The following is a 19,083-nucleotide window of genomic DNA, read 5'->3' as shown; positions in this document are numbered from 1 at the left end:
TTAACAAAAACCTGGGGAAAAATCACTAGTATTATTGTGGGTAAGTTTGGTCATACGATAAGTTTGTTCCTTTAAAAACTGTTGAGGTTTGTTGAGATTTCCTCAGATTTTCTTTAAATCTTTTGTACGTTCTTGCTGTATTTGTCTTCTAATTCAATTTTTGGTTCTTTTTTAAACACAGATAAGGTTTTTCTTTACCTTGCTGACGGTTTCGTTTGCCAACCGTAAACGAAACCATCAGCAAGGTAAAGAAAAACATTATCTGTGTTTTTAAAAGAACCAAAAATGGAATTCTTCAGATTTTGTTTGCAGAAACGGATCAATTCCTAGGCTGTGATCCGTGTGCTTAAATGCAGTTCATCATTCTTACCACTAGAGTGCAGCAAGAAAACACGCTCCGTTGGGGATCGTGGAACTCAGCTGTGCTGCGTAAAAACAAATACATTCTCTACAAACAATACTTCCTGTGCAAAAACGAACCTAAAAAGTAAAGCAAATGTTGGGTTTTAAAACTAACATTTATTGCACCATTGATGCAAATGTAGCCTGTTAAAAGTAGGGTTAAACTCACTTTTTAGATCAAAACAATTCGGGGCCAAACATTAGAGCCACGCTTCGAAATAATTGTACAATTTCATTAAATAAATAGGATATATTTGCTGTTTACTGAATCTGTTTATATGGTTAAAAGCCCCGTTTTCCCATCATCAACCACAGTCTCCCAAAATAAGTTAAAAAAGGAAAGGGCTTTTATTTTGAAAACCTAACAGAAAGTTGGTTGTGTTGAGAAAATGTTTTACGATTTTCAGACTCGTTTACAAGTAACGGAACCGGACAGTTGCGAGGCTGGGTGTCAGAAAGTCGTTTAGATAAAAGTGTTGGTATTGAGAATGTTTTCTGTTTGATGTTTATAAATAAGTTAACGTGAAGGCAGAACTTTATTATTATTATTGTTTACTGCGTTATGAGTTCCAAACGCAGGCCAAGTGACAGGAGCGGAAACGTTTTTACCGTGAAAGAAAGCAGCTGGAGCTAAATGGAGGCAGCGCAACACTGATGAAGACATGAACTGCGTCTCCAGCTGCCTGCTGCTGCTGCGCGCCTGCGACGAGGGCGACTATGAAACGGCCCGCGGCATCCTGGAGCCCGGAGCCCCGAAAGAGTCGGGTCGGCAGAGCAGGCTGCGGTCTGATGCGGGCTCGGAATGCGCCTCCGCGGACATGCAGGCTCCGGTACCGGTGGACTACACGGACGAGGAGGGGAACACCGCCCTGCAGTTCGCCTCGGCCAGCGGGCACGAGAACTTGGTCCGGTTCCTGCTTCGGAAGGGAGCTTCAGTGGACAGCCGCAACAACTGTGGCTGGACCCCGCTGATGCAGGCTGCGAGGTGGGGCGCTTCTCTTCACGCACACTGATTATTATTAAACACATCTTTGATTTAACTTGTTAGGATTAAACAAAAGGTTTTCAGATGTTACTAGACAAAACACAATCAGGTTCACAGTTCTGTGCAAAAGTCCCAAATTTTTTACTTTTATTTTAGGCAGACAGATTTTTAAAGTATAGGCATGAGGGGGTTTTGCATGCTTTTCCACTTGTTTTTTTAGCCCCAAACCACAATATTCTCAAATAAAGGATTTATTATTTATTATCCAGGCATTAAAAGTATAGGATGCACTAGGGCTGGGCAAAAGTTTAGAAAATCTATCGAAAGTTCTGACACTTATGGAGATCATTTTTCCCGTGTCAATAAATATGATAATGAAAAACATTAAAAGACTTCTGAGAGTTTGTAGAAAAAGACATTCAAACTATTTTAAAAGATAAGAAAATCTGTCTAATTGGAAACAAAAGGAGGACTATGAAGTGTAACGCTTTGCCCAGTACCTTCTGTCTAGTTTCAGCTTCTCTTTGAGCACCCACATTGTCTTATTCCTAATTCAGGTCTGGTCACCTGACTGTTGCCCACATCCTCCTGGAGAACGGTGCAGATAAAAATGGCCGTAATAGGTTAGGCGCCAGTGTCTTGACCATGGCGGCTCGTGGAGGTCATGTCCATGTTGTGAAGCTTCTTCTGGAGTGTGGAGCCTATGTCGATGACTATGATCATCTGTCTGCAGCGCCGGATGGAGCCACCAACGGCAATAACAACAACAGCTGCAGGTTGGTTTGGAATAAACAAAAAAATCTGTTTTCTGTCACTGCTCTGAGATCCTGATGAGGTTGGGCCTTTTCCCCCCATAGTGCAACTGGCTTTGAACCAGCTGAGGGCTGTTTAGGAGGAGGAGGAGGTGGTAGAGACTTCATGGACATCACAGCCTTGATGGTGGCCGCCCAGCATGGTCATGAGGCCACAGTCTGCCTGTTGTTAGAATGGGGCTCTGACGTCAACATTTCCCATGAGACCACTGGTTGGAGACCACTGATGGCAGCCACTCTAAGCGGGAAGGCGAGGCATTTAACAGCTGATTGGTTTGATAAAATGATGAATGATTGCAAATTTTTTGTTTAATATCATAGGATTGTGCACCCTTTCAGTTTATAAATAAATGCCTATGACGTGTCATGTGCTCTCAAGGTGGCTATAGCTCAGCAGCTGGTGGAGTGTGGAGCTAATCCAAACCAGGTCAACGTGCTGTCAAAGACAGCCTTTGAACTAGCCATGCAGTTTAAGAAGAGGGACGTGATGTCATATCTGGACTGCATAACTACCCTCCGACCTCAGACAGGTAGTGACTTCCTCATTTACTTGATTTTTGTTTTTACTTAAATTGAATTCTGGGCTGAAGAATTGGAAAATAAAAAGATTATTTACGTGTACTTAACCATTTTAACCTTCTCCTTGAAAAGTTTGGACACCCCTGATAGATTATTGGCTGTCAAGCTGCAAACAAAAGTAATATAATTTACCAATTGGAAAAAAAATTCAAATGATTATATATTGATTAGCTGAATAGTTTGGGCCGTTGTAGATGAAAAAACTGCAATATGGAAGGAGGAGGAAAATTCTGGGAAAATCCTTGAAATGCCAAGATTAATGCCACATAGACGTGTGGAAAACCCAGAGGTATATGTGTGCAGTAGTATATAGTAGTATATATGTGCAATAGTATATAGTAGTGTATATGTGCAGTAGTATATAGTAGTATATATGTGCAGTAGTATATAGTAGTATATATGTGCAATAGTATATAGTTGTATATATGTGCAGTAGTATATATGTGCAGTAGTATATAATAGTATATATGTGCAGTAGTATATAGCAGTATATATGTGCAGTAGTATATAGTAGTATATATGTGCAGTAGTATATAATAGTATATATGTGCAATAGTATATAGTAGTATATATGTGCAGTAGTATATATGTGCAGTAGTATATAATAGTATATATGTGCAGTAGTATATAGTAGTATATATGTGTAGTAGTATATAGTAGTATATATGTGCAGCAGTATATAGTAGTATACATGTGCAGTAGTATATAGTAGTATATATGTGTAATAGTATATAGTAGTATATATGTGCAGTAGTATATAGTAGTATATATGTGCAGTAGTATATAGTAGTATATATGTGCAGGAGTATATAGTAATATATATTTGCAGTAGTATATAGTAGTTTATTTGTGCAGTAGTATATAGTAGTATATATGTGCAGGAGTATATAGTAGTTTATTTGTGCAGTAGTATATAGTAGTATATATGTGCAGTAGTATAGTAGTTTATTTGTACAGTAGTATATAGTAGTATATATGTGCAGTAGTATATAGTAGTATATATGTGCAGTAGTATATAGTAGTTTATTTGTGCAGTAGTATATAGTAGTATATATGTGCAGTAGTATATAGTAGTATATATGTGCAGTAGTATATAGTAGTTTATTTGTGCAGTAGTATATAGTAGTACATATGTGCAGGAGTATATAGCAGTTTATTTGTGCAGTAGTATATAGTAGTACATATGTGCAGTAGTATATAGTAGTATATATGTGCAGCAGTATATAGTAGTATACATGTGCAGTAGTATATAGTAGTTTATATGTGCAGCAGTATATAGTAGTATACATGTGCAGTAGTATATAGTAGTATATATGTGTAATAGTATATAGTAGTATATATGTGCAGTAGTATATAGTAGTATATATGTGCAGTAGTATATAGTAGTTTATTTGTGCAGTAGTATATAGTAGTATATATGTGCAGTAGTATATAGTAGTATAAATGTGCAGCAGTATATAGTAGTATATATGTGTAATAGTATATAGTAGTATATATTTGCAGTAGTATATAGTAGTTTATTTGTGCAGTAGTATATAGTAGTATATATGTGCAGCAGTATATAGTAGTATACATGTGCAGTAGTATATAGTAGTATATATGTGTAATAGTATATAGTAGTATATATGTGCAGTAGTATATAGTAGTTTATTTGTGCAGTAGTATATAGTAGTATATATGTGGAGTAGTATATAGTAGTATATATGTGCAGGGGGGAAGAAATCAGCTCAACAGAAAAACCGAAGGAAGCAACCAAAAGCAAAAAGAAGGCTGAAGCACTCCAAGTGACTAAATGTTTAATAGGTGCAAGCACAAAAATGCTGAGAAGATACAAGCAGGTGTTGAGACGTTAGTCCTTTTTTGTGCTTGCACCTATTAAACATTTAGTCACTTTGAGTGCTCCAGCCTTCATTTTGCTTTTTTCATGCCATTGTTCTTTGCTGTGGAGCACCAACTGGTGACTGGATTATGAGCAATGGATCTCAGAAGTGATTCCTTCTGTCTGATGTTTGTTTGTTTGTTTAACCCTGTTCTTCTTAGTTTACCAGACAGCAATGCTCCTTTAACAGCTTTAATTGCTGATTGCAGTAATATAAAAGTCAGCGACTGGAGCTCAGCATCAGCTGTTTAGATTCACATTAAATCTTTAAATTTCTTGTTTGATCTGGAAGTTACCTCGAAGATAATAACTTGTGTGAAAAACAAATGGAAAACTCCCAGTTTGACCCAAATACAGAAAATTTGGGTTGACGGATGCATTTTTATTGTTCTAAGTGTTGAAATCAGCAGTACTGAGTATTTTTGTACACAACCCCCCACTGCCTGATGTGTGGAGTCAGGCTAAGCATCATCTCCTCCGATTCTTTCTCATTTTTATACAGATAATGAGAGGAAAAGACCAGATGTGTTCAGCGCTCTCAAACTGGGTGAGTTCTCATGAACTGGTGGAAACTATAAGAAAATAACCAGTGAGAAAGACAGCAGCATGTTCTGTAATTACTCAGGAAATTCACAGCTGGTCAAAGACATCCTGGAGGAGGATCCTGCTCAGGTGAATTCATCCAATCAGGAAGGAGCGTCTCCTCTCATGATGGCGGCGGTGAGCGGTCAAATAGAGGTGGTGCAGCTGATGGTGGAGAAGAATGCAGACATAGATAAACAAGATGGTGTTCATGGGTGGACCGCATTAATGCAAGCCACTTATCATGGGTAGGTGGAGGCTTTGTTTGCTGTTTATAGAAGCAACCTTAGGATGTAAAGACATCTGACGCTTTAATGCTTACTGTTGTCTTCCTCCTGCCTTCCCCAGCAATAAAGAAATTGTCAAGTACCTGTTGAGTCAAGGCGCTGATGTCAGCCTGCGAGCTAAGAATGGATACACAGCCTTTGATCTGGTCATGCTGCTCAATGACCCGGGTAGGTTTTCTTATTAAAGCTTTACTGATAAAACTGTGTGGGAACAAATATTATTTCTGTTTTTCACTTCAGTTCAAACTATTTGGAATTTTGTATTTTCATCACATTTAGCTTATTTAAGTACCATTTTATTTGTACAGCAGAGCACTTTCAGGCACAACAGGTGGGTTGTGCAAAATGCTGAACAGTAGCGAAAGCAGGATGACACATCAAACAATTAAAAGTTCCTTATAAAAACCACAAGGAGCCTAACACACACACACACACACACACACACACACACACACACACACACACGCGCACACAATCTTCATCTTCATTCCTTTTATGAGAATTCATGTGTTGCAAACAACGCAACATAATTCAATTCAAATTCAAAAATATTTTATTAATCCCAGAGGGAAATTTGTTGATAAAAATTACTAGAATATTTTATACTTTTTAAAATAAGTTTTGTATGTTAAATGTTCTTTAAAATGCATTCTATTCTTTTTTTAAGTATTTGTTCTGCTGTAATTTATATGGTATGTTGGAACTTTCTTACCCTCACCTATGGTCATGAGCTTTGGGTAGTGACCGAAAGAACGAGATCGCGGATACAAGCGGCCGAAATGGTTTTTCTCTGCAGAGTGGCTGGGCTCTCCCTTAGAGATAGGGTGAGAAGCTTGGTCATCCGGGAGGGGCTCGGAGTAGATTCACTGCTCCTCCACATAGAGAGGAGCCAGTTAAGGTGGCTCGGGCATCTGGTCAGGATGCCTCCTGGACGCCTCCCTGGTGAGGTTTTCTGGGCACGTCCAACTGGGAGGAGGCTTAAAGGTAGACCCAGGACACGTTGGAGGGACTATGTCTCTCACCTGGCCAGGGAACACCTTGGGATTCCCCTGGAGGAGCTGGCCAAGTGCCTGGGAAGAGGGAAGTCTGGGCCTCTCTGCTTAGGCTGCAGTCCCCGTGACCCGACTCTGGATAAGCGGAAGAGGATGGATGGATGGATGGATGGATGTTAGAATGTTGGAAAACAGTCATTTTGACATAAGTAAAGATTATATTCTGATGAACACTCAACGGCCACTTTATTGGGTATACATGTCGAATTGCTCGTTAACGCAAATTACTAATCAGCCAATCACATGGTGGCAACACGATGCATTTAGGCATGTTGATATGGTCAAGACGATCCGCTGCAGTTCAAACCAAGCTTCAGAATGGGGAACAAAAGAGATTTAAGTGACTTTGAACATTGCACGGTTGCTGGTGCCAGACAGGCTGGTCTGAGTTTTTCAGATACTGCTGATCTGGGACGGGTTTGAGCTGGTAGAAAGACAACAGTACCTCAAATAACCACTCGTTACATCCAAGGTATGCAGAAGAGCATCTCTGAAGGCACAACACGTGGAACCTTGAGGCAGATGGGCTAGATCAACAGAAGACCACTCCGGGGGCCACTCCTGTCAACTAAGAACAGGAAACTGAGGCTACGATTCTCACAGGCTCACCAAGATTAGACAATAGAAGATTGGAAACATGTCTCCTGGTCTGATGAGTCTCAATTCTGCTGCGACATCCTGATGGTAGGGTCAGAATTTGGCGTCAACAACATGAAAGCATGGATCCATCCTGCCTTGTATCAATGGTCCAGGCTGGTGGTGTGATGGTGTGGGGGTCATTTTCTTGGCACACTTTGAGCCCCTTAGTTCTAATTGATCATTGTTACAACGCCACAGGCTACCTGAGTATTGTTGCTGACCATGTCCATGCCTTTATGACCACAGTGTACCCATCTTCTGATGTATACTTCCAGCAGGATAATTCACCATGTCATGAAGTTGATTAATCTCAGACTGGTTTCTTGACCATGACAATGATGTCAGAGGATCTTTCATGGATGAATTATAAAGGAGTCAAGAGTACCCGGCCCGGAGGGTTACCGGGGTCCCACCCTGGAGCCAGGCCTGGGGTTGGGGCCCGTGAGCGAGCGCCTGGTGGCCGGGCTTTCGCCCATGGGGCCCGGCCGGGCCCAGCCCAAACGGGACACATGGGCTCATCCAATTGTGGACCCACCACCCGCAGGAGGAACATGAAGGGTCCGGTGCGGTGTGGATCGGGTGGCAGACCGAGGCGGGAGCCTTGGCGGTCCGATCCCCGGACAAGAAAACTGGGTTTTGGGACATGGAATGTCACCTCGCTGGCGGGGAAGGAGCAGGAGCTTGTGGCAGAGGTTGAGTGGTCGGACTACCCAGCAAGTCGGACTCACCTCGACACATAGCATTGGCTCTGGAACCCAAGTCCTTGAGAGGGGTTTGACACTCTCCTTTGCTGGAGTTGCTCCAGGTGAGAGGTGGAGGGCTGGGGTTGGCTTTTTGTTAGCCCCAAGACTCTCTGCCTGTGTGTTGAGATTTACCTCGGGGGACGAGAGGGTAGCTTCCCTGCGCCTTCGGGTCGGGGAACGGGTCCTGACTGTTGTTTGTGCTTATGGGCCAAATATCAGGTCAGAGTACCCACCTTTTTTGGAGTCCCTGGGACGAGTGGTAGATAGTGCTCCATCAGGGGACTCCATTGTCCTGCTGGGGGACTTCAGTGCTCACGTGGGCAATGACAGCATGACCTGGAGGGGTGTGATTGGGAGGAACGGCCCGCCTGATCTGAACTCGAGTGTGTTTTGTTATTGGACTTCTGTGCAAGTCGCAGTTTGGCCATAACGAACACCATGTTCGAACATAAGGATGCCCATCGGTACACTTGGTACCAGGGCAGCCTAGGTCACAGGTCAAGAACAGACTTTGTAGTCGTATCATCTGACACATCTCGGGCGTGGGACGAGTTTGGTGAGGCCATGGAGAAAGACTATTGATCGGCTCCAAAGAGGTTCTGGTAAACTGTCTGGCTCCTCAGGAGAGGAAGGCAGCTACTCGTTCACACTGTTTACAGTGGGGATGGGGAACTGCTGATGTCAACTGGGGCTATAGTCGGATGGTGGAAGGAATACTTTGAGGAGCTCCTCAATCCCACCCTGACCGAGCCCCCGCTCTATAAATAATGCTATTTCCGTCTACTCTTTTCAATATAATTCTGATGCACAACTAAAGTCCCACATTCGTTACATGTATGAACAAAAAGTAAAAAGAGAGCTGGATGACAGCTGGAATGTCCGTCAGACTCAAAACCTGTTGTGCAGTGGACTGTTTGGCATCAAATACACAGGGCTGCTTGCGATTGCATGCATTTAAGCACATTCTGGAGGCCACGGTTTTAAAAAAAAAAAATACTTCTTACATTACATCTTACACGGTACAAGTAAGGTGTACTCATTAAAATAACCGGTGAGTGTATTTCCTTACACGTGCCTCATCATTCTCCAAAGCTACGAAACTCGAACTCTTACTCTATGGAGGTTTTAATTTGTCATTTATATTGAGTAGACTGTTACATTTTTCTAATCTCTTTGAATATGAAGTTATTTTTGCATCCACTTCTGTTTCTTGCTAGACACCGAGCTGGTTCGCCTGTTAGCATCAGTGTGTATGCAAGTAGACAAGGACAAGACCAAACACCGAGGGAGAGTTTTGATGAATTACTCCAAAAGCAAACTGTCTCCCAACCACATCCCCATACCACCTGATGACAAGGGAGGCCTGAAGGTATGATGGAATCACGTTTTTATTGTGCTTTTAGACAACATGTGAAATAAAATAATTATTTTTTGTAAACTAAAATTCATAATGTTGGATGGAGCAGAGTATGTCATGAATACGTTAGAATAAATCCACATAACATATTTCACACATTCAAAATCGGGATAATCATACAGATGAAATAATTGGACTCGTAATGGAGCAAACGTAAATTAAAGGCTTTGCTTTTGGCGTTCTTTTTTTGCACAAAATTATGATAAGTTAGTAGTTAGATATGCACGCATACCTCTTCCACTGCCACCAACTGTTGCTGGAGTTGTTGTACCCTTTCTAAGTCATCCCATGTAAGGTCAGCGAGCAGACCCCCACGAGTTCTAGCTTGACCTCGAACTCGACGTCGACCTCTGACACGGCCGCCTCCTTCCTGCTCTCGGCTGCCGCGGGTTGTTGAAGCTGTGGCTCTTCTGGCCCTGGATCGTCTCACTCGGTCTCTAGGTGCACCCCTCATCCTGGATCTTGGTCAGGATGGACCGGGCACGGGCTCGTAGTCCATATCGGAACCAACAAGACTTTCCTCAGGAAAGCTCTAAACCAATCAGCAAAACAATATAACTTATATGCTAATTGCTAGCTTTTTTTGTAATGCTATAGTTAGCTATGAAGATGCTCGTAATTCTACATGGAATATAACTTACTGGTGGAGAATCCGACATTGTGGGAAAAAAAAGAAGTTGCTCAACAGGTGCAAAGCCGGCAGTTGCTTGGAAACGGAGCGTGCACGAGCATGCTCCACGGACTGGTAGAGGGGTGTGCATGCGCATTTTAAAGAACGTTGAGTGGGCGGTTCTTCAGAAACATCGATTGCTACACCTTTAACTGATTTTTCACCTGAAAACCTTTTCGGGCTTCATCCTAGGACGTTGTGGACCGACTGCTTTGCCTCAGAGCTGAAAACCTGCTTTGATGAGCTTGTGGCACAGACATACGGGTACTTTGAGGCTAGTCGCGACATTTGAGGAAGGCTGGCAGCACATTTTTCACCAGAAACGTGTGATGTTGTCTCTTTTAATAACAGGCTCCAAACAGAAGGCCATTTCAGCTTCTACTCGCTCCTCTGCTGTGCTAACGGGACCTGTGTCTTTCACGGTCTTCTTTTGTTTGCACAAATTACCTCATCAGTGTTTACTGGCTCTCCTTTTAAGTTTGCTTCCAACCCAAAACACTCCCAAACTGCAGAAGTTGTGTTCTTTTTAGACACCAAGTCAGTTGGTGAGCAAGCTGCCATCTTTCTCTTGGTGTGTAAACTTTGTGGAACGTCTTTAAAAGTTGGAAAAAAAACCCACTTTAAACTATTTATGTAAAACTGAAAATGCAACCACACATCCATTTTATACATTAAATGACTTTTTATATAGATTTTTAATTAACTTTGATTTTTATTTTTGTAATCCTTGTCTCCTATGTGCATTGTTTTTTTCATGACAGTATTGGAACTGACACCATTGATGTTGTGTTCTGTTCTATTCTATTCTATTCTATTCTATTCTATTCTATTCTATTCTATTCTATTCTATTCTATTCTATACAGTAATAGCATAATACCACCCAAGCCCACCTTTGTCATCTGAAAACTTCACATCGTATATCTGATATCTTGCAGAAAAATCAAATGTATGTAGATTGAAGAGAAGGGGGCTGTGGACACATCCTTGAAAGGCAGAAGCATTGAATACAGCAGTACCGATCTGCCCACGAGGAAGTCCAAAAAGTACCTGCATGTTGTTGGGTTCAGTTCTAGCTACAACAGCTACTATCTGTGGAACGACAGTGTTAAATACTCAATTGATACCCAGAAAGAGCATTCTGATACATAACTCCTCGGACCCTAGGTGAGTGAGGTTCAGTGGATAACAGATCATTATGCTTCAAGCAGAGAGTGTTTCTTTCTGTATGAATATTGCTGTGGGCCCACAGTTAGATCAAAACCAAAACCTGCCATTCTTGACATTCAATGACAAGCTGTGAGCAACTGGACACTGATAATTTATACCTTTCACGGCTAAATATTATGGGACTAGGACAAAAGTTGATATCGGAAAGCAGAGAAAATGCACACGAGTACATTGGGCTACGGGTGAGCCAGTGCATCCACCCTCATCGGAACATTCAGATCTATAATTGAAAAGAACAAAGGGCAGTAGGTGTTGGCCTTGGATGCAAAGAGGTCCACAGTCACTCTTCTTCTCAAGACTAGTGGGTGAAGCCCCCACTTCCTCATCATGCTGTGCACAAAAAATGCTCCCAGATTCAGGTTCCCCTGCATATAAGTCACATGCCCGCTCGGCCTGCCTTCGTCCAATCCCAATGTGCAAAACGGACACTGCCCTCGTAACGTCATCTACAATTCACGTCGGCTTGCTGAATGCTCATTCAAGTGGAAATCAATCTCATTCATTGAACGATCTCTTTTCAAGGGAAAATTTGGATATTTTGTGTCTTTTGGAGACATGGCAGAAAGAGGAAGAGTTTATTTATTTAAATAGTCTCTGTCCAACTTGCTGAGCTGTCATTGGGAAGCCCCGCCTATGTTGCCATGGTGGTGGCATTGCCCTTGTGCATAAAAATGCTTATAAATGCAATGTGATCCAGTGCCAAGAATTTTCTTCCTTTGAATCGCTGATGGTTAAGGTGGGTTCTTCATTTCCTTTCTACTGCGTGGTGATTTACCGTCCTCCTGGCCCTACCGCTGACCTTTTAAAGTTTTTTGGTGCATTCTTGTCCTCTATTATAAAACTGGAAACTGTTTTAATCATTGGGGATTTTAACCATGTTGATGATGACTCATCTTGTCCTGCAATGGAACTTTTATCACTGACTGAAGCTTTTCATTTCAAGGAGCTTGTTTCTGAACCTACCCACCAGAAAGGCCATATTTTAGATTTGGTTTTTACACTTGGCCTATACACTTTGAATTTGTCTGTAAATGATGTCCATTTGAGTGACCACAGTTTTGTCTTGTTTGATCTTAACTGCAGTCCTGAACCCAAGCCTCTAGAAAAAAGGTCCGTGAGACGTCTAATCACTGATAACAGTGCAGATAGTTTTTCTGACATGTTTGATCCTCTTTTATTTCTGGATTGTCTTGATGTGGATGTTTTCATGCACTGCTTTAACAACCACTGTGTTGAAATTCTTGATCAGGTAGCTCCTGTTAAATCTAACGTATCTACACAAAGGAAATTGTGTCCTTGGATAAATGAAGAAATCCTAAGTCAAAAGACGCTATGTCGAAAAACTGAAAGTTTGTGGAAAACGTCCAAATTAGAGGTACATATACTTTACCTCGGGGATCTTGTGTCCTCATATAACGAGATGGTTAGAAATTGCTTGGTCTAATTATATTTGTCAACCAGTAACCTCATCTAAGAAAAATCCCAAAGTGTTATTTGACACGATTAATTCCCTTGTATGTCCTGTGCCTCCAGTTACACCTGTTTTCTGTGAAGCAGATAGCAACGCCTTTTTGAAAATTTTCACAAACAAAATCAAGATGATTAAAGATAATATTTTGTCCTCCCCTGGGGGTTCTCCTTCAGTCTCTGAGCCCGCCTCTAGTATGTGGTGCTCTTTCAAGACTATGACGCTTGTTGATGTTTCGGCGCTAGTGGCTAAGATGAAGCCTTCTTATTGTTCATCCGACGTCATTCCTTGTAGGCTCTTCAGAAAAGTGTTTGAGTTAATAGGCCCATGTATTACCAAAATGGTCAACCTCTCTCTAACAACTGGCGTGTTTCCCAACGCATTTAAACTTGCCATTGTGGAGACACTACTGAAGAAGGTAGGTTTAGAGCCAACTGACCTTAGCAACTATATACCTATTTCCAAGCTTGCAATTTTTTCTAAGATTCTTGAGAAGGTGGTCTATGAACAGATGTCTTCCTTCCTCAACCAAAGCCATTTCAGTCTGGTTTCCTTAAATATCATTCTATGGAAACAGCTTTACTGAAAGTGTCCAGTGACATTATGATGGCTGCTGATTCTGGAAACCGCACTGTTCTGGTTCTCTTGGACCTTTCTTCAGCCTTCGATACAGTTGATCATTAGGTTATGCTGATGAGACTGAGGGGACCAAATGGGACTTTCAGGGACAGTCCTTCAGTGGTTCTCCTCTTATTTATCAGAACGTAGCTTTAGTGTTACAACAAACCAAATAAGGTCAGAATCTGCAGAATTGCTGAGTGGAGTGCCCCAAGGCTCATTCCTGGGTCCTGTTCTTTTCTTGTTGTATTTGACCCCTTTGGCTAAGATCATTCAAAGGTTTAGTGACATTTCATTCCACCTATTTGCTGATGACATTCAGGTATACTGCTCTTTTAAGCAGTTAGAGCTGAATAAGTTGGTCTTTGCTCCATTGTTTAGTAAAGATAAAGAAATGGCTTAATGAAAATTCCCTGCAGCTAAATGCTAACAAAACAGAAATTCTGGCTGTTGCCCCTGTTGGTTCTGTCCTGGAGATGAATTAGTGCCTGGGTGATTCGGGCCGATCTGTGAAGTTAAGCCTTAGAAATTTAGGAGTCATCTTTGACAGCGAAATGTCTTTTGTGCAGCATTGTAAGCAGCTAACGAGAAACTGCTTTTTTCAACTAAGGAACATCTCGAAACTTAGTCGTATGGTGTCAAGAAAAGATTTGGAGCTCCTCATTCATGCCTTTGTGTCATCCCGTTTAGACTATTGTAATAGCTTATTTTCTAGTCTGAACAATGAGGAGCTCCATTGTCTGCAACTAGTGCAGAACTCTGCTGCAAGAATCCTGACGTGCACGAATAGGAGGTTTCACATATCCCCCATCCTAAAGGAACTTCATTTGCTGCCTGTGTCTTTTAGATTTAAGTTTAAGATTTTGGTTTTCAGAGTCCTGCATGGACAAGCTACCTCCTACATTAGAGAACTGATCCAACCCTTCACCCCTGTGCAGGCTCTGAGGAGTGGGGGATCTTAATCTGCTTAAAGTTCCTCGCACTTACTATCGCACTAGAGGTGACCGTTCATTTGAAGCTGTAGCTCCTAAGCTCTGGAATAACCTACCCCTCACTCTGCGTTCTATTGATTCTGTTGACAAGTTCAAGAGTGAGCTTAAGACTCATTAATTTGTTCAGGCATTCATCTAGTTGTTTTGGGGCTGTTATGTTTTCTGTGTGGTCTTGGCCTTTTATGATATGTTTTATTATTTTTATTAATTGTTTTTATTCACAGTTTTAATTTTACCCATTTTTTTTTTGTTGTTTAAACTTTTACAGTGTTGTCAAGCACCTTGTGACTTATGCCTGGGAAAGGTGCTATACAAATAAAGTTTACTTATAAGTCACTGATGGATAGAAACTGGCCCGATGTCGGTATTGGCATCAATGTATGCCTACTTACTTCAGGAACCAAAAATTTTAAAAACTTCACTTGAGCTGAACCTCATTATTCAAGATTCAGTGCTAACTTGCATTGCTTGAAGCTGTGAAGCAGGTGTAAACAATGGGTATCGCCATGGAAACAATAAAGATGTTAAAAAGTTTCATTGACCTATTATGTGATAAAAAGACCTGACAAAGGTCCTCCAACATGTTGTGATTTCTGGGTAAACTTTTTTCACAGTCCTGGTGGAGCAGAATGTCAAATCGCTTTCGACAACTGAAACTGACTCACACACTGAGGCACGGCCTGTCAACCAATCGGCTGGCTCCATTTCCTGATGAGGCTGACGTTCCAATGGATTCCACAATGCGGGCAGATATGAAGACGGCTGCTGTGTCCAGTGTGGCAACAACACCTACTTCTGTCCCTGGAGTGAACGATGCCTGGGCTGTAAAGACTAAAGAATCTGGTACCGTTCTTTATTCGTCAGAAATACACAGAACAAACATGTTGATATAGAACATATGTGTAGTTGTCTTAATGCAGCACGAGAATAAGACTGAAAATATGTTCTTATTCCAGCAGGTCATTGCAGAGCATCAGAAAAGGAGGACTCTCTAATAACCACCATGGTGAGAGTGTTTGCTTTGAAATTAAGGCTTTCCTGGAAATTTCTGTTCTGTATTTAAAAGTCTGTTATGACATTTTTTAAACAAAATGATATTGATCATATTTTTGTTTCTCCTAAAGCTAAGAGGTGGTGCGCCGCTCACCCGGCTGCCGGACGATAAGCTAAAAGCCGTGATCCCTCCTTTCTTACCTCCATCCAACTTTGAGCCGTGGAACTCAGACCGTTCACGTTTTCTCAGGGAGGGAAAGAGTGAAGCTCCCCGCCTGCCCATGCTGCCTCAAAGGAAGCTCAACAGCAGTGGGAACTCTGATATTGTGAGTGGCAGTTTGAAAGAGAGGACATTTTATGTTTGTGTTGTTTCATATTTTTATTCCTGCTGTCCTCTGGTTCACTTTAGACGTCCATCACTCGTGTCGTTAACCGGTCAATCAAGTTTCCTAGCATCCCAAAAGGACCCTCCTCATCCTCTCCTTCTAATTCTGGTCACTTCCACTCCCCCCACTCCTCTGGAGGCTCTAACGGAGTGGCTGGACTCAACCGGGACTCTCACAACCGCTCAGGTCCACATGCAGACATAAAATCAGATCCATGCTTAGAAGCAGATAAAATATTATCCAGGAGCTGAATACACGAGCTTAACCGTTTCTTCCACCAGGGGGCAGCACAGACAGTGTTCTGTCTCAGATAGCGGCTCAACGTAAAAGAGCAGCAGGTCTAATAGAGGTGAAGGCTCAAGCTCCAGAAAAACAGAACCAAGCTCCACTGCTGACCTCAGCAGCACCTAGTCTGGTACCACCTGATGTCGTCCTGCCAGACATACACTCCCACCCCAGCCTCGTCTCCTCTGACATCCACCCTAGAAGGGTTTGTTTCTTTGATGCCAGTATTAAAGCAACACCATGCTTGGATCATATCATATTTAAATTATTTTGTCTATTTTTATTTGTCCACGTTTGCAGAAGATGGAGCTTAAGAAGAGACCCCAGTCAGGAAATTCCTCCACCTCCAAGAGCACATCACCCACTCTGACTCCGTCTCCATCCCCAACACCCAAGGTTCCTTCTGGGCGTGGTGACTCTGTGTCCTCAGCTTCTTCTCACCCACGCTCCAAGAGCAGTGGGGGCTCCAGCAGTGGAACCATCACAGGTGAAGGTGATACCATAAGTCTGCTGCTGCAGAGGTCATGAAAAGGATCCTGCTTGATTGGAAGAGTTGTTCTATCACTTCTGCAGATAGTCAGTGTGGTTTGAACCCTAAGCATGGCTCTTACAAGTATATATGCAAATGCTGTGCAGCATTTTATTCATGCTTGTAAAGTTTTTGATCAAGTTAACACCAAAAAAAATTTTATATTAAATAAAATCAAAGCAGAGTGCCTGAGTAGGTCATAAGAGTTCTTGTTTGTTACACTCACTTGTAGGTCAAAGGGCGCTGGAGTCTATACCCCTGTACAATCTGTAACAGTGTTTGGCAGGAATCAGTTTTGTCTCTAGTTTTATTTAGTCTACATGCTGAAATGTTTATGCAGCCTCGAGCCTTTCAGACTGGTGAAACGTGAGTCAAGCATCGTATGATAATATAATATAAACACGATGCCAGTAAAAGTGTTGTTGTAATATATAGAACCAGGATAAATGCCTGAAGCTTCCAGTATTTAAGCTGCCAAACAATAATCAGGGTATCCGCGGGTCCTTACAAAGTCTTAAATTAGCTTTTCCAAATTTAAGGCCCTAAAAATCCTTAAAAATTACAAATAATCCTTAAATACAGTTTCCAAAGGTCTTAAATTACCAAAGACCCAATAAACAAGATTCTTTTATTTCTATAAAATTTTCGTGAATTTCTAGTTAGTGTTCAGCATTTTTTGTGTACGATGTTGGCGTAAGCGGAACTGCACACATTCAGTTTGTTGTGAAAGGGGGCTATTTTTAGATGAGCACATTAGCTGGTTAAGCTAGTGGGAGCTTGCACCATGGGGAAGTGCAAGTTTAATGGTAACTGGATAGCTAATCCCACGTTCGCCACGTGGTTAGCACCAGTTCCAGGCAATAGCTGAAAATTATAGCTTGGATTTAATTTTAAAAATAGCTTAAATTTGGTCAAAGTGGCCTTAAAAAAGGTCTTAAAAAGTCTTAAATTTGGCTCCCTTAAACCTGCAGATACCCTGAATAATATGAAAATACCTGGGCCATTTAAAGGTGCATTATGTAGAAATGAAGTAAAAACGACATCCTGAGGTAAAATTTGGTTACTGCGCAGCAGTACTGGCTCGGCACCCCCAGACTGACTGAAGGTAAACGGTTACGTTCCTTCTTCCTTTGTTTTGAAAGGAGAAAAACTGACAGTCCAGCAGCCAGCTGGATATGAAATATGTTTCAGTATAACCTTCCTTCCAAAATGACAGAAACATTAGACTCTTTTGGGGATTTTTTCACTGTAAAACTCACTATATTCTTACATATACCTTTAATCACCGATCAGCTGAACGATGATGATGACGTGTTGTTGGCCAAATGCTCAAGCCAACTCCATCACACACACGTTATCTTTTTTCTTCTGTTCTAGTTAAAGCTTTTTTTTAACACAGTGACTGATTTTAAGATGAATTTTGTTTCTCTTAAATATCACAAATTGCTGTTTTTGTTGGGTTTCAGATGAGCTGTCCAGCATTTTGAAGAAACTCTCCCTTGAAAAATATCAGCCTATATTCGAGGAACAAGAGGTGTTCTTTCTTTTTCGAATGTGTAAAATAAGACAAACATTCTGTTTTTATTTTGTTGCTCAGACAGGTTTTAAAGACTTTGAACCTGTGTTTATCTGCTCTCTTTTAGGTGGACATGGAGGCATTTCTGACTCTGACAGATGGAGACTTGAAGGAGCTGGGTATAAAAACAGATGGACCCAGACAGCAGATCCTAGCTGCCATATCAGAGCTCAATGCTGGAAAGGTGCGTTTGGTTCAACCCATTTTTCAGATTTCATTGTCTAATTGTGTCCTTGGTGCTGAATTTGTAGTTTCTCCACATCAGTTTGTCTAAAACCAACATGGTTTCTTAATAAACAGCCTTAGCCAGAGAGGACCAGGGAACACTGGGAATACTTTGGACACGAATGAAGATTTTTTTAAAAACAACAGTTTATAATTAATCTGTACCACAGAGACACAATATAGAAAAGGTTTGTGATGTATTTATATTTATATAACATCATTCCTTGGCTGTCATCAGGGTCGAGAGAGGCAGATCCTTCAGGAGACCATTCATAACTTTCAGTCCTCTTTTGGTAGCAGCGCCAGTAATCCACAGCAAAGTAAGAGTAAAAGACTAATACTCAGCTATATGATGAAGAATTTGACTCAAAACCACATCTGATTCTTTTTTTTTTACCTTTCTTCAACAGTTCCAACGACTTGGATGAGACACCAGATTGGTTCGTCTAATAAAAGGTAGCTTTACAGCGCTGGTGCCCAAAAGGAAGAACACCAAAAGAACTTAAAGTAGGCGTATGGATGCTTGTGACTCCCAATTTCAATACAGAGACTTCTGATCATCATGAGAAGTATCAGTGCAGGAGAACATTTCAGCAAAGTGAGCGAGTAGACCCTGATGAAAGGACAATCCTGGACCAGACTATCCTTGTGATGGGAGTCCAAAGCAGGACAGATGGAACAGGACCGACTCAGTTTGGTGTCCCTGCTGCTTTTACAAAAAGAAACACACCGTGAA

At 41.5% G+C, this 19,083-nt stretch overlaps 1 protein-coding gene across 3 annotated transcripts; it reads left to right on the top strand.

Annotated features, from left to right (window-relative positions):
- The first annotated feature begins 832 nt into the window (after window positions 1-832).
- On the top strand, window positions 833-18,989 carry LOC107382631 (ankyrin repeat and SAM domain-containing protein 6). Of its 3 annotated transcripts, none has more exons than XM_070553330.1 (18): window positions 833-1,387; window positions 1,945-2,163; window positions 2,245-2,449; window positions 2,579-2,729; window positions 5,160-5,204; window positions 5,283-5,487; window positions 5,588-5,694; window positions 9,178-9,329; window positions 14,968-15,196; window positions 15,313-15,359; window positions 15,478-15,672; window positions 15,756-15,918; window positions 16,014-16,222; window positions 16,318-16,510; window positions 18,013-18,080; window positions 18,190-18,306; window positions 18,586-18,667; window positions 18,758-18,989. In XM_070553330.1, the coding sequence occupies exons 1-18, from the start codon at window positions 1,065-1,067 to the stop codon at window positions 18,805-18,807; spliced, it is 2,760 nt and encodes a 919-aa protein (XP_070409431.1). In that variant the 5' UTR covers window positions 833-1,064; the 3' UTR covers window positions 18,808-18,989. The 3 variants fall into 3 exon arrangements, with proteins under 3 accessions (XP_070409431.1, XP_070409432.1, XP_070409430.1); XM_070553331.1 differs by having other exon boundaries at window positions 15,310-15,359; window positions 16,318-16,504; XM_070553329.1 differs by having other exon boundaries at window positions 15,310-15,359.
- Window positions 18,990-19,083: the final 94 nt, after the last annotated feature.

The sequence above is a fragment of the Nothobranchius furzeri genome, chromosome 7 (assembly GCF_043380555.1).
Source record: "Nothobranchius furzeri strain GRZ-AD chromosome 7, NfurGRZ-RIMD1, whole genome shotgun sequence".
Lineage (NCBI taxonomy): Eukaryota > Metazoa > Chordata > Actinopteri > Cyprinodontiformes > Nothobranchiidae > Nothobranchius > Nothobranchius furzeri.
Note: the sequence above shows the minus strand (reverse complement) of the source record. Positions and strands in the feature narration are given on the sequence as shown.